We start from the raw sequence: 12,512 nt of genomic DNA on the forward strand, positions 1-12,512 counted from the left end.
CTTGATGGAACAACTCTGGATGACTGGGAGACCATAAGGCCCCACAGAACTCAACCCCAGTGCTGAGGACAATATTCTCATATGTGAGGGGTGGAGAGGTATTGGTCTTCTGACTCTGTTCTATCCCTTAGTCTCAGAAAATCTAATATTTCTAGAGACAGCACATTCCAGACACTAGAGAAGTACTCCTTTCCCCCAAGAACATTTCACTCAAGCCCCTCCATATGGACGGGAGACTGACATTTTAGAGAGTTAACAGTGGAGAGTTTGCTTTTTCATAATTTGTATTAGTAGCTCTTCACGACTTCAGCTGCTCTGACAGGATAGAAACTAAATCATTCAAAGATAGTTCTCTTCAATAGCTAACCACTCCTATTGCTCCAACTACTAATATTACTTATGAATATTTTCAGTTTACTTAAAGAAAATATACACATATTTAAAATTTTCATGATAATGGTGGTAGTGATAAAGGGGAAAAGGATAAGAATATCCACAATTAGTTTGAAACTATATTTTCAATATTCATAACTTTAGGAAGCACTTGTGGAAATGAGTTCATTAAATATTCAAGTAAAAAAAGATGGTAATATGCAAGCATGTTCATAATTGCACTATTTCTAAAATCCTCAAACTGGAAAGTTCTCAAGTGCCTATCAAGGATGGAAGGGATGGATTGTACTATAGTCACACAATAGAATATTATTTAGCAATGAGAATGAAAGATTCACAATCAAATGCAAAAATATAGATGAATCTCACAAATGTAATGCTGAAAGAAGCTAGACACAAGAGAATGCATGCTGATTGACTCTATTTACATAAAAGACAAAAGCAGGCAAAACTTTTATGATATTAGAAGTCAGGGCCATAGTTGTCCTTGCAGGTTGATGGTTGGGAGAAGGCACTTCTAGAAAGCTGGTAGGTAATGTTTTCTTATAGGTGCTGGTTACCGGGCTGTGTTCAGTTGAAGAAAGTTCATAGGACCGTACACGTATGCTTTACGAAATTTTTGTATTATATGTTATCTTTCAATAACATTTTTTTTTTTAAAAAGGTAAATGGGCATTTTTCAAGAAGCGGTAAAATCAACAAACAGGAAAAACACAAAATCCTCCCTTTCATATTTTGTTGGGATAAATAAAGATCTTGGACGTGTATCTCTTTTGTAAAATATTAATCAAGTAATGAACTAAACCAGTCAACAGGACAGGAAAAGAGCAGATCATAAAAGCCTCAAGAGATGATCTATCAGGGACTAACCAGCCCCTCCCAGAAATCTACAGAGTTAGAATTTTAGAAGCCGGTCTATCAGAGGCATGGAAACCCCTCATTTCTATTCAGAAATGCATGTTCCAAAGCTACACGGCTGGCACAATAGGCTTAGTGAGTAATGGGCTCACAATTTCCATTTATTATCAAAATATTTGCATCTGAAAAGATGAGCTGCAGAGCTACATAGATATAGTTTTGCCCTTTTATTATCGCCACCTCAGGGACAGATTTAATTTTGAAAATCCTGCTTGTAAACCACAGGTCTTATGTATCTTTAGACAACTGTCCAATGGCAATTTTTAACCCAAAGTTTGTCCTTAAATCTTTTCATCAATATGATTTATAAGTTTAAAAAGTCTCAAAATTTTCATCTGTATATCACTTTACAGATCTTGGTTTATAACTATTTATCTCAGTCTGAAACTTCAATATTCAATGGTTACCTATAACAATCACTTAGTCATAAATGTAGTCAATAATTAAATATAAAAATTATTATTTATACATTACTACAAATCTCTTAAAAAGACCAAGTTTCCAGAGAGAGAGAGAGAGAGTTCAAGAAATTGCTTAGAAAATTTCAGGGAGCCTCAAGAATCTCGATATCAGTCAAAGCAGGTACAACAAAAAGCAGTTTGAGACATTCATGTCAGCCCTAAGTGCCTCAAATAAAGTGATCTCAGAATGAATAACCGATGGTTGGCACAGTTAGTTTAAAACTCTATCAGTCTCAAGCCCCCAGTATGTAGAATTCTTTGGAAGAGATTTGAAGGAGCATAAATGTTGCAAATAAAAGTAAAAACAAACACTTCAGCAATGAGTTTTTAACTCGCACATGATTGCTGTGCTTTTGGTGCCAATAGTCTTCTTCAACCTCTTCTTTCTCCCTTTGATTAGAAATCCCACTCTACATAGTAGTTAACTCTGTTTTCAAGAGACAACATCAAACTGGCAGATCATATGAGAAACAGAAATGAATGGTAATATTATCTTTAGAGATTAAGCATTATTTACACAGTGTGAAATGATTGATTTGATGGACATTAGACCCGGAGCTCCACCCCTTTTCCAGAATAACCTAACTTCATTTTTATTATGATGTGCTCCTCTCTCTTAAATATCCCCACGTAATTACAGTGGCCTCTGTGGCCCACTCTCTTGGACAGAGTTCCCCATTTCTGTGGCGTTGACAAGTCTAGCCAAGGGTTGCCTCGCTTTTTCTGATCACCAAACCCGGCATTTTTTTTCTGGATTCATGTATGAATTCTTGAGGCAATGAAAGGCTTCTGAAAACTCAGGGGAGTTCTGCAAAGTCCCAATAATCCTGTGAAAAAACAAACAAAAGTCAGCAGCAGCATTTGATACTGATATCCATACCATGCGGGAGTGCTATAGAATGTCTCTATGTAGGCCAAGTGAGTTAATTTGGAATGTATAGTTTAAAAGGAAAACAAGAAAAGAAATTGGTAGAATTAATCCGTTCTTCTCATGAACAGAACTGTTAAATGGAAAGGCAATGAAGTATAGGAGTTAAGAGACCAGATTTTGAAGACAGATTGTATGGCGTGCATCCTTGTTATGAGTTGTATTTATTTAGCCCCTCTGTGCCTCAGGCTCCTTTTCTGTAAAATGCATACAATAATAGTACCTGCATCTTAGGATTTTCATGGGGAGTTAATTTAAAAACATCTTCTATGTGTTGGTAAAATAAATGTATAATTCATATTTGGAATTGCAGTTAACATAAGAAGAGTTTGGTCAAAGAACAAAGTCATGAGTTTTCATTATCTCTTGAAAGGGCTCACACAATAATTTTTTTAAATATGAGACTTTAAATGGGTATTTGTTGATTTAATAGATATAACAACAATTATTTTCTTTTCTTCCAAAAGAATTCCATAAATATCGGAAACTGGATTCAGCCTGAATAACTGGAAAGGGCTGGCATAATGCCAATTTATTCTTGTCTCTGGCCCCAACGGACAAACACAACACTGTCTAACCCACTGTTGACAAGCAGCGTTTGAGGGGAGAGACAGGTTAGTACAATGATACAGAAGTGATGTTTTCCCATCCATCCTGAACCAGCTCCTTCCATTCTTCTCCCATTGGGAGCATCCCCCTTGGGTTGGGATTAGGTGGCCGGGAAACAAGCGGACTGGAGTAGTGAGACAACTGGGAGCAACTGACACGAGTACCTTCTAATTTACAGAGCTCTGCATACCTGGTAGGTGTGCTAACATGTATAAATCTCAGCACTTCTCTCCCCTCTAAGCCATTCTCCACACAGCAGTCAGAGTGATCGTTCAAATTTAGGTCAAATTCCATAGTTCCCTTATTTCAAGCCTTCCAGGAGGCTTGATTTAAGGAAATTCAACCTCCTCACCAAAGTCTCCAACGTCCTGATGGCTCCAGCCTACCTTCCTGGCCTCCTCACGGTACCTTTTTTTTCCCATTTTTCATTAGGCTCAAACTACACAGACCTCCTTTCCATTCTCAAACTCGCCAAGTTCTTTCCCTCTTCAGAGCCTGCTGCTCCTGCCGGGCCCACTACCTGGCAAGTGACTCCCCAGCGACTCCCTGGCTAACTCCTTCTCAGCCTTCTGCCTCTGCCGAAACACAGCTCCTCAGAGTCTTTCTTCAAATGCTGCTCGGATTCGTTCCTCCCACCTGTACTAGCCCCGTCCCCGCACTTATCACAGTTTACAATGATTTGTTCTCCTCCTTTACTTCCTGACATACCCCCTACACTGGAATCTCTATGAGGGCAAAATACTAGGCATACCTTGCTCCCTGCTGCACCTCCAAAGGCTAGCACAGTGCTTTGGGTATTGCAAGACTCATTACACACTGGATGAAAGAAGCTGTCACTGGATCATGGTGATGACTCGTATAGGAGTAAATAGGGTATTATGAAGAAAAACATTGCTTAGTATTTTTGTTGTTTAATTGCTACTATGGGCCAATTAGGACAGAAAGAAAGCATTTCCTTTCCCTGTCCCCATTCTAGGAAAGGAAGATCCATATCGAATTTCTCAAAGTCTGACTTCCTAATGTGTCACTCATTACCACATCGACTACCTCTCAATACCTCCCACCACAACTCTCCTATCCTTCAAGGAAAGATGTAAACCTTTTTTGGTTTTTAGGACTCTGAGAGGAGTCCTAAAGATTAAAAGGAATCTTCCACCACTAGGAGTTAGCAATACAATAATACTCGATCTAATGTATACTCACGTCTCCCTGTCTATGCTATCACCTCTCTTTCTAGCCAAAGGCTTCACTTAGATAATGTGATTCTGAATAATTAGGTCAACAATGTACCTGGGCTTCATTTACTTTCCTAGGATTCTGGTTATTGCTTGGTTTATAACACCAAATCTTTGGATGTATGACATAAGTAATCTATTTTAAAGAGTGAATATATTATTAATAAAAAATAAAACCGTTCTCTGAGAGTAGGATCATATTTCATTTAACATATTTCATGCTATATGAAAACTATATAGTTTTTGAGATTGTGTTTATAATAACAGAAGATAATAAAGGCTTTTACTGATTATTTCTTAGAGTGATCTACTTTGAACTTTTTACTTTATTACATAAACTATTTTATTTTACTGCTGCTGTTTATTCCATTGGCAGATAATCACTTGTATTAAAAACCTCTCTAGGTGGAGAGTCAGGGGAGGAAGAATTGGAAGAAGATGGCTAAAAAGGTACAAACTTCCAGTTATGGATGTTAGCTGAATCTATTGTGGTAATCATTTTATAATGTACATGTAAATCAAACAATCATGCTGTATGCTTTAACCTTATATAGTGATGTATGTATGTCAATTATTTCTCATTAAAACTGGGAAACACAAAAAACAAAAAACAAAAAATCTAAGAGATATGGAGTCGAACATCGTGTGACTAAGAATGGACTTTGTATCCTATAACTTACTACTTGTGTCTGCAATTAACTGGAATTTTGAATTATGTACGAGCTTTTTGCAATTAATGGATCCTCTGACAACCTTTTGTTACTACTTTTAAATGAATGACTAGATTCATTTATGAATAAACTGTCCAATCTTTACCATTAATTAATGTTCATATTCTTTTAGTTAATTAGATTCATTTATGAATAAACTATCAAATCTTTACCATTAATTAATGTTCATAATTCTTTTTAAAGTAAGTTCACATTGATCAGCATATGCTTCATTCACTATTTCACAAATTTCTACATAAATCATTAGACACATGTTTCAATAGCCACTCAATGTCTCTTAGTTTTCAAGGTTCCTTAAAAAATATGTTTTACTTTAGCCAGCCAGGAAGCAGCCTGTTTCCAAAACTAAATGTAACCTCAACGTTTTGCCAAGGAAATCCTTTTACCTCCAGAGAAAATAATTTCTTTGACAAAAGGTTGGCATTCCATTTACCCTTTAAAAAAACAAATAAACACACATACTCCTCTTAATTTGAATGAAAAATAGTCAAAGAGACAACTTTTGGGCCAGAACAAAGAAAATGAAAGTTGCAAATAATTTTACATATTTATAATAAGTTAATAAATCTTTTACAAATAAAAAATCTACATATTTATAATAAAATTGTTTTCAGTTTAAAATTGGTGGTAGGAAACAGTTACGTTTACCTACATATCACTTAATCAGTGAGTAAACAGTTATTGACATTCTCAACTATCCAGACATAAGAAATGAACAACAAAAAGCCCTTGACTGTCAGCTAACATAGAATATTGCAAAGGCCTTGTTACTTTATTCACAGAAATTCTTATTCTGTTCATTCATTTATCTAAAACCAATCCTAGTACTAATTTTCAAACACACACATGTAATAGGCACTTCAGATACATTAATATTAATCCTCCTAGCAACTCTCATAATAATTTAATACTTATTTTATACATCAAGAAATTGAGACACAGAGGTTAACTAACAGCTCTAAAGTGGCAGAGCCCTGGTTGGAACTCAAATGTATCTTACTTTGAAGCATGCATTCATTTTTTCCATACAAATGTAGGGATATGTTTTCTGAGTTAATTAGAATGGCAGAATAAGATGGCCAAAAGCAGGCAATGTTGTAACAGGAAAGAGAACTAAGTATGAAACAAACAAACAAAACCTTAATAAAATGCCCAAATGAAAAATCTAAAAGCATCACCATGGGTGGCTCTTTTGTGTAGGAATAAATAGCTGCCCACACTGTAGGTTGTGAGGATTTCACTAAACTAATAAACAGCAAAACCATAACTATTAGTCATAACAACAGTTTGTATCTTCAAAAAAAAAAAGTTAGGTTTTATTTAAGATACTGTGTTTAGTAAGGCAAGAAAGCAGAATATGTATTTTAAACATAGAAATTTTAATCCAGTGGTTAAGATAAAAATGTTAATACTAAAGAAACAAATTTCAGCTGTCAAAAAATGAATTTGCAACCCCCATTCTCCGAGGACACCAGATATACCAGATATTACAATATTACTTAAATTCACTTAGGTTTTAATGGACATATGCTTTAGTTCATGAGGTATGCAGGGCAGAGTTTTGACAGTTTAGATTGTTATGGTGGTTTATGTGAGCTTATAATTACTGTTTTCCTCACAAGTAGATTCTTACACCTTAACTTCCAAAGACTTCAGGAAGAAAAAAGACAACTTTTAAAAATTGAAATTAACAGTTACTTGGATCAACCATAATGTCAATGGATCCAGTGACTTTTGTTGCTCATCACTGAAAAAGCAGTTAATTTGGATATTCTAGCCAGACTAAATTTTGCTTGGATTACACACATAATGGACATACAAGAAACAGTGAATAAATTTTGAAAACTGTTAAGAAGGCAAATACTAAATGATGATGATGACGATGATACTAGAACAAAATGAGTAAATTCTTTAATTTTTAAATGTGATCTTTTATTTCACAATTAAATATGGTTTTTCCTTAGGAGTGAATGATGTGGGCATTATGTTTATGTTTATTTAGGAAGGGCTTTTAAAATTCAGCCCGGTGGTATCTCTTTTGTTCTCAGACTCTGTTTTCCAACTATCCTACAGAATTTTAAATTTGTTTTGCAGATATTCTTGCCCTAGAAGGGCTGTTGTTTATCAGCAAATCAGTGATGACACATTATAGTACCTGGGGAAAAGGTAGTATTAGGAATTTCGTCCTAAAATGGATACATAAGGATTTAGGCTATAACATTCAAATGTTGGTTAGAGTGATTCTCTTTCAATTCAATGTTCTCTTAGGTTTTCTGATTTGGGAAGGACCTCAGATATCTTCTAACTCAACCTTCCATTCTGCAGAGCATTTTTCTCCAGTGTCCTTGATGGGTTGTTCTCTGATCTCTACTTCACGGTACTCTCTCTTGGAGCTTTGGCGATAACTTTATTCCATGTGAGACAACCTCTAATTACCAGAAAGTTTCCCTTTATGTCGAATGGAAATCTTTCTTTGATACAGCTAGCTACTCATTGGTCCTAGGCCTAAACCTTTCACAGCCTCTTAGGAATAGCTTTGTGGTAGCTTCAAATAGAGTCACTGTTCCGAGGTGAAATCTTTGTTGGAATCCATCAAGCACATAGCCTAAATCACGTGTACTCTGAAGATTCAAGCAGTAAGGGCTATCCTTGTACAAATGTGACATTTACCCTGATGTGTTCTGTTGATTCTATCTGAAACCCTCAAAATTAAAACAAACAAACAAACAAACCAAACTGCTAGGTTTCCAAATTTATAGAATCAGAGTTAGAAAAGGCCGATTTCCAAAACTGGAAGTAATGGAGTCAATATTGGAGCACCTTGACTGCTGTTTAAACCCACGCACCTGAAATTGCCTGGACTGTGGACATCTGTTTTAATGGAGTTGACTGCATATTCTGGCCTGTAGGTCCCACACCACACCTAGGGATAGGAATAGAAAAAGGAACGCAGTGTGCTTAGGTTTAATCAAGGGTTACTTGTTTGGGCAGGCAGGGGGAAAAGTCAACTTCTTATTGTAAAACTTAAATTGGAATTCTGTATTCCTCAGCAATTTACCCTTTAAATAATGTTTAAAGATAGGCAACCAGGAGCATAATTGTCATTAATCTGATCTGACAATCTGTTGTCAGATTTAGTCAAGTCAAACAATCTGCCACAATTGATTAAAACAAGAAAACTCAGCATGCGATATCTAACTATAAAATTATAATTCAAAATGATTTTCATATTTATCAATCAAGAAAGGTACAATACCTGGGCAAAGTTCAAGAAGAATAGTTGTTTGTGATTTAGGTCAAGTCCAGGAAGTAATTTTTCTTCGCCATTCTTTTTAACATAATTTTGATAGGCCTAGGCATTTGATGAAACAGAAACATGATGTTTATAATTTCCAAATTTACACATACACACACATACTCACACACACACACGCGCCATGTAACCAAGTAATTAACCTTTTGTGTCAGAATCATCATAATAATATATTTAGATATGCCAACCTACAACTATTTCATGGATTAGAAAGAAAACTAGAATTTATTTATAAATGCTCTGAAAAGAAGAGGATACTGATTCACAGGCCACAAGAGGCTAACACATGTCAGATGATCAATAAATGTTAGTTGAATGAATGGATAACTTAAATAAGGAATGAAAAACTTATCTAAATGTTGTTCTATTAATAGATAAGTCCAGCTATTTATAGTTGGAAGAATGGATTGCCAAGGGAGTCTATAATTGCTATATTTAGCTTAGCTACTACTCTTAGCAAAATATACTTACTCTAGACTTTGAATGATTCTTGCCAAAGTCAAGGGATTCTCTTAAGGCCTAGTATCCTATGATTCTAAAAATAAGGATGAGCAATTATTTTGGCACCCTGAACACTAGGCAAAACTGAACCTCAGTTACATTAGGAAAAAGGAATTTAGATTACTTGAACATCAGAAAATGCTCTCAATTCTAAAGGATTTATGGAAACTATTGAAAAATGTAGTTTTCCTCTACTAAATATACTTAAGAAATAGGTTGACAACAAACTTTTTGAGATGTATCACTTCCAATTTAATATAAGAGAAAGCGATCAATTAGATAAGCAGAAGATCTATTTCCCTTCTTTCTACTTGCCATTAACATAAATTTATTGAGTCTCTACTATATAAAGATGCTGGGTAAATGGGGGATACTTGAACCTGCTCACTCTTAGGGAGCTCACCATCTAGCAGGGGTCAGGCCATTAAATGTTTCGATTTCATGTATAATAAAATATTTGCACAATTGTGATTTGCTTAATAATTCTGTACTTGTTCTAGGGAAGGATCTCCATGGAAGTCCACTCAACCCAGATTTTGGCTGGATTTTTACAGCCGTGATTCTTAATCTGGCTGCATATTAGAATAACGATGGGAGTATTAAGAGTCCCAACGCCTTCTGCTTCCAGGCAAGTTGGAGGGATAGGGACTGGATTTACTCTCTTGCTCAAACAACCAATTGATGGACAAATATATATGAAATAATGGCTTGCATGACACTGGACATCAGGAAAAAGGAGAGTGTGATCTCTGCGAGGTGGTAAACAAATAAGACAAGCCTTGATTGCCCCAGCTTATTGCTTGAGCATATACAGGCTACAATGCAGAGAAAGGAAGCCTAATCAGAGTCCAAGGGACTCCTTGAGTTGAGGAGAAGGAACTGAGAGTTCAGAAACTCAAGGACAGGGTACTGAAGAGGAGAAAGCTGCACAGATTAGAGGATCTTAAGAGATCAGATGGTCCCCTCAAGTATTCAGCTGAGTATGTGAGTATGCATATAAGCAAGCTACCCTGGGCTAGGGAAGGAATGAAGCACAAGGATCAGAGATAAAAATGCCTAGTACTAGGGGCAGCTGGATGGCTCTGTTGGTTAGAACATGAGCTCTTAACAACAGGGTTGCGGGTTTGATTCCCACATGGGCCAGTGAGCTGCACCCTCCACAACTAGATTGAAGACAATGAGCTGCCGCTGAGCTGCTGGAGGGTCAGCTAGATGACTCAGCTGGTTAAAGTGCGAGCTCTTAACGACAAGGTTGCCGATTCAATTCCCTCATGGGATGGTGGGCTGCAACCCCTGCAACTAAAGATTGAAAATGGCGACTGAACTTGGAGCTGAGCTGCGCTCTCCATAACTAGATTGAACAACAACGACTTGACTTGGAGCTGATGGGACCTGGAAAAACACACTGTTCCCCAACATTCCTCAATTTAAAAAAATTTTAAAAAATGCCTGGTACTCACACCTGACAAAAATGAAGGACCTCAAGATTCACACAGTAGGGTCTTGCCTCAGCACTGGAGAATAACTGTTTTTCGATTACATTCCTAGTCTCACCTAATAAGTTGTAAGAGCAAGATCCAAAAGGATCAAACCATTCTGTGTCCTACAATAAAGCTCAAGAATATTGATAGGAAAACAAAAATATCCATCACCCAAAGAGGTAAAATGCACAATGTCAGGCATCCAGTAAAAAAATTACCAAGCATTCAATAAAGCAGTAATCTACCATCTCCTGGGACGTGGCTAGGATTCATTCTTTTGCAAACTTTGCAGCCAGCTAATCTCCCAGGCCTCATACTCTGATCATCCATGTTCTGCCAAGTGACAGGCCCTACCAGTCATCTTTCCCACACTGCTCTGATGCTTCTTCTTTCCTGACCCAACCACTGAGGCTCTCCTGCTCCCCTCTAACCCAAATATTTCTATGGTGAACAAATAATCCTACATCCTCATTTATCCGTGGAACATTTGATCCATCTTCTCCTTAGAGAAGCCTGATTCTATCCTGGAGACACCTTGTCCCCTGTATTCTCTTGAGTAGACTCTGCTGGTTCTTCCACATCTGGGTTATCTCGGGGTTGGAAGAAGCATTGGAAATTACCCTCACTCCTCATTGTTGCTTCCAAGGCCAGTATTCCTCCACTTTTTGTGAAAATCCCTACTTTTGTCTTGTGCATGTGGTATCTATTAAGCCATCTTTTAATTCTTATTTAAACCATCAAATAATGTCATCTTTTATGGAGGGTTTGTAGCTGTGTCTTCAGCACCTAGAGTAGTGCAAAATACATAGGAAAGCCCTCAAATGCAAAAATGAATGGAACGCTAAATGAGATTCTAAGGGATGGCTCATGATAAACTCCTCTGGCTATAATAGTTTGGATGATTAAAAGGTCACATGCTGAATGTCACTTAGTCCCTCACTGTATCATTGTAACTGGACTGTGGTTTAAGATTATGCCTGTGGATTACGCTGATGATGGTTCCCAAATACTGCTTCACTTGTGAAAACTGAGGGTCCTGTTCAGTACATTGATCAATGACTGAAATAATCCTTTTATAATGGAGCATCTTTTGTAATACATTTATTTCAGAGATTATTTCGCAGAAAAAGGTCGCCTCCTCTGTGGACCTGCATATCTCCTCGTTTCTGTTGCTATAACATTCCATGTTTCCTCCTCTCCTCAGCTTCTAGTGTTCGGCTCAGTCACACTGATCGCCCCTGCCGGGTAGCACAGTAACAATTCTTTTCCTCCTCGTATATCCCTCTTTCATCATTTATTGCTCACATGATATATGTCCTTTGCAAAAGGCTTTACATGAATGACTAAATATGATAAATATATACTCCAACCACTAAAATGGGAAGAAAATATTATTACTCACTCTGTATGCTTGGCCAATACCTCCATTATCAGCAATGTTTTCTCCCAGTGTATTCATCCCATTGAGCTGTTAAAAAATAAAACAAAACATAGGCTTAAAAGACCCTTAACTGTAATCTGACTGTTGCGAAAGCATCAATAATTCACTTAAGATTGACCGTATCTAAAATTTTTCATGAGAAGGCTGACGACATACATGCTGTCCACCTGCTAGGCTCCAGGAGAAGTTTCCATACTGGTACACCATGCACTGAGATTGGTCTTTAAAATTACTTGCAGACTGTTGAGTCCACCAGTCAACGAGGTCTCCATCCTTGTTAAAATGTCTGCCTATATTTGTTTAAGTAAAACGAGAACTCATTATATCAAAAATTACAATATGATATCTTTAATTTAAATGGTAAGAACTGAAATACCATGTGTGAGAGAATACTAAATTGGACAAATAATGAGAGGAACCGTTAAGCTTTCTCATCCAGAATTGATGAAACCTGGACTGCCAGGGCTTTTTGCTGAAATGCTTTAGTATTAATCCAAATAT

General features: G+C 36.8%; 1 protein-coding gene across 5 annotated transcripts in view; it reads right to left on the reverse strand.

Annotated features, from left to right (window-relative positions):
* Nucleotides 1-1,906: 1,906 nt before the first annotated feature.
* MME (membrane metalloendopeptidase) overlaps nt 1,907-12,512 on the reverse strand; it is an 89,924-nt gene continuing 79,318 nt past the window's right edge. For 4 of the 5 annotated variants that reach the window (XM_033125378.1, XM_033125359.1, XM_033125357.1 and 1 more), the window contains exons 19-23: nt 12,168-12,301; nt 11,973-12,038; nt 8,532-8,627; nt 8,122-8,198; nt 1,922-2,599 (exon numbers count right to left, since the gene is read on the reverse strand). In XM_033125378.1, coding sequence (XP_032981269.1) covers nt 2,500-2,599; nt 8,122-8,198; nt 8,532-8,627; nt 11,973-12,038; nt 12,168-12,301 — 473 coding nt within the window. In that variant the 3' untranslated portion in view covers nt 1,922-2,499. Of the gene's footprint in view, nt 2,600-8,121; nt 8,199-8,531; nt 8,628-11,972; nt 12,039-12,167; nt 12,302-12,512 lie in introns of all 5 variants that reach the window. The other variant, XM_033125367.1, reaches the window with a different exon arrangement.

Source organism: Rhinolophus ferrumequinum, chromosome 2 (genome assembly GCF_004115265.2).
Source record: "Rhinolophus ferrumequinum isolate MPI-CBG mRhiFer1 chromosome 2, mRhiFer1_v1.p, whole genome shotgun sequence".
Lineage (NCBI taxonomy): Eukaryota > Metazoa > Chordata > Mammalia > Chiroptera > Rhinolophidae > Rhinolophus > Rhinolophus ferrumequinum.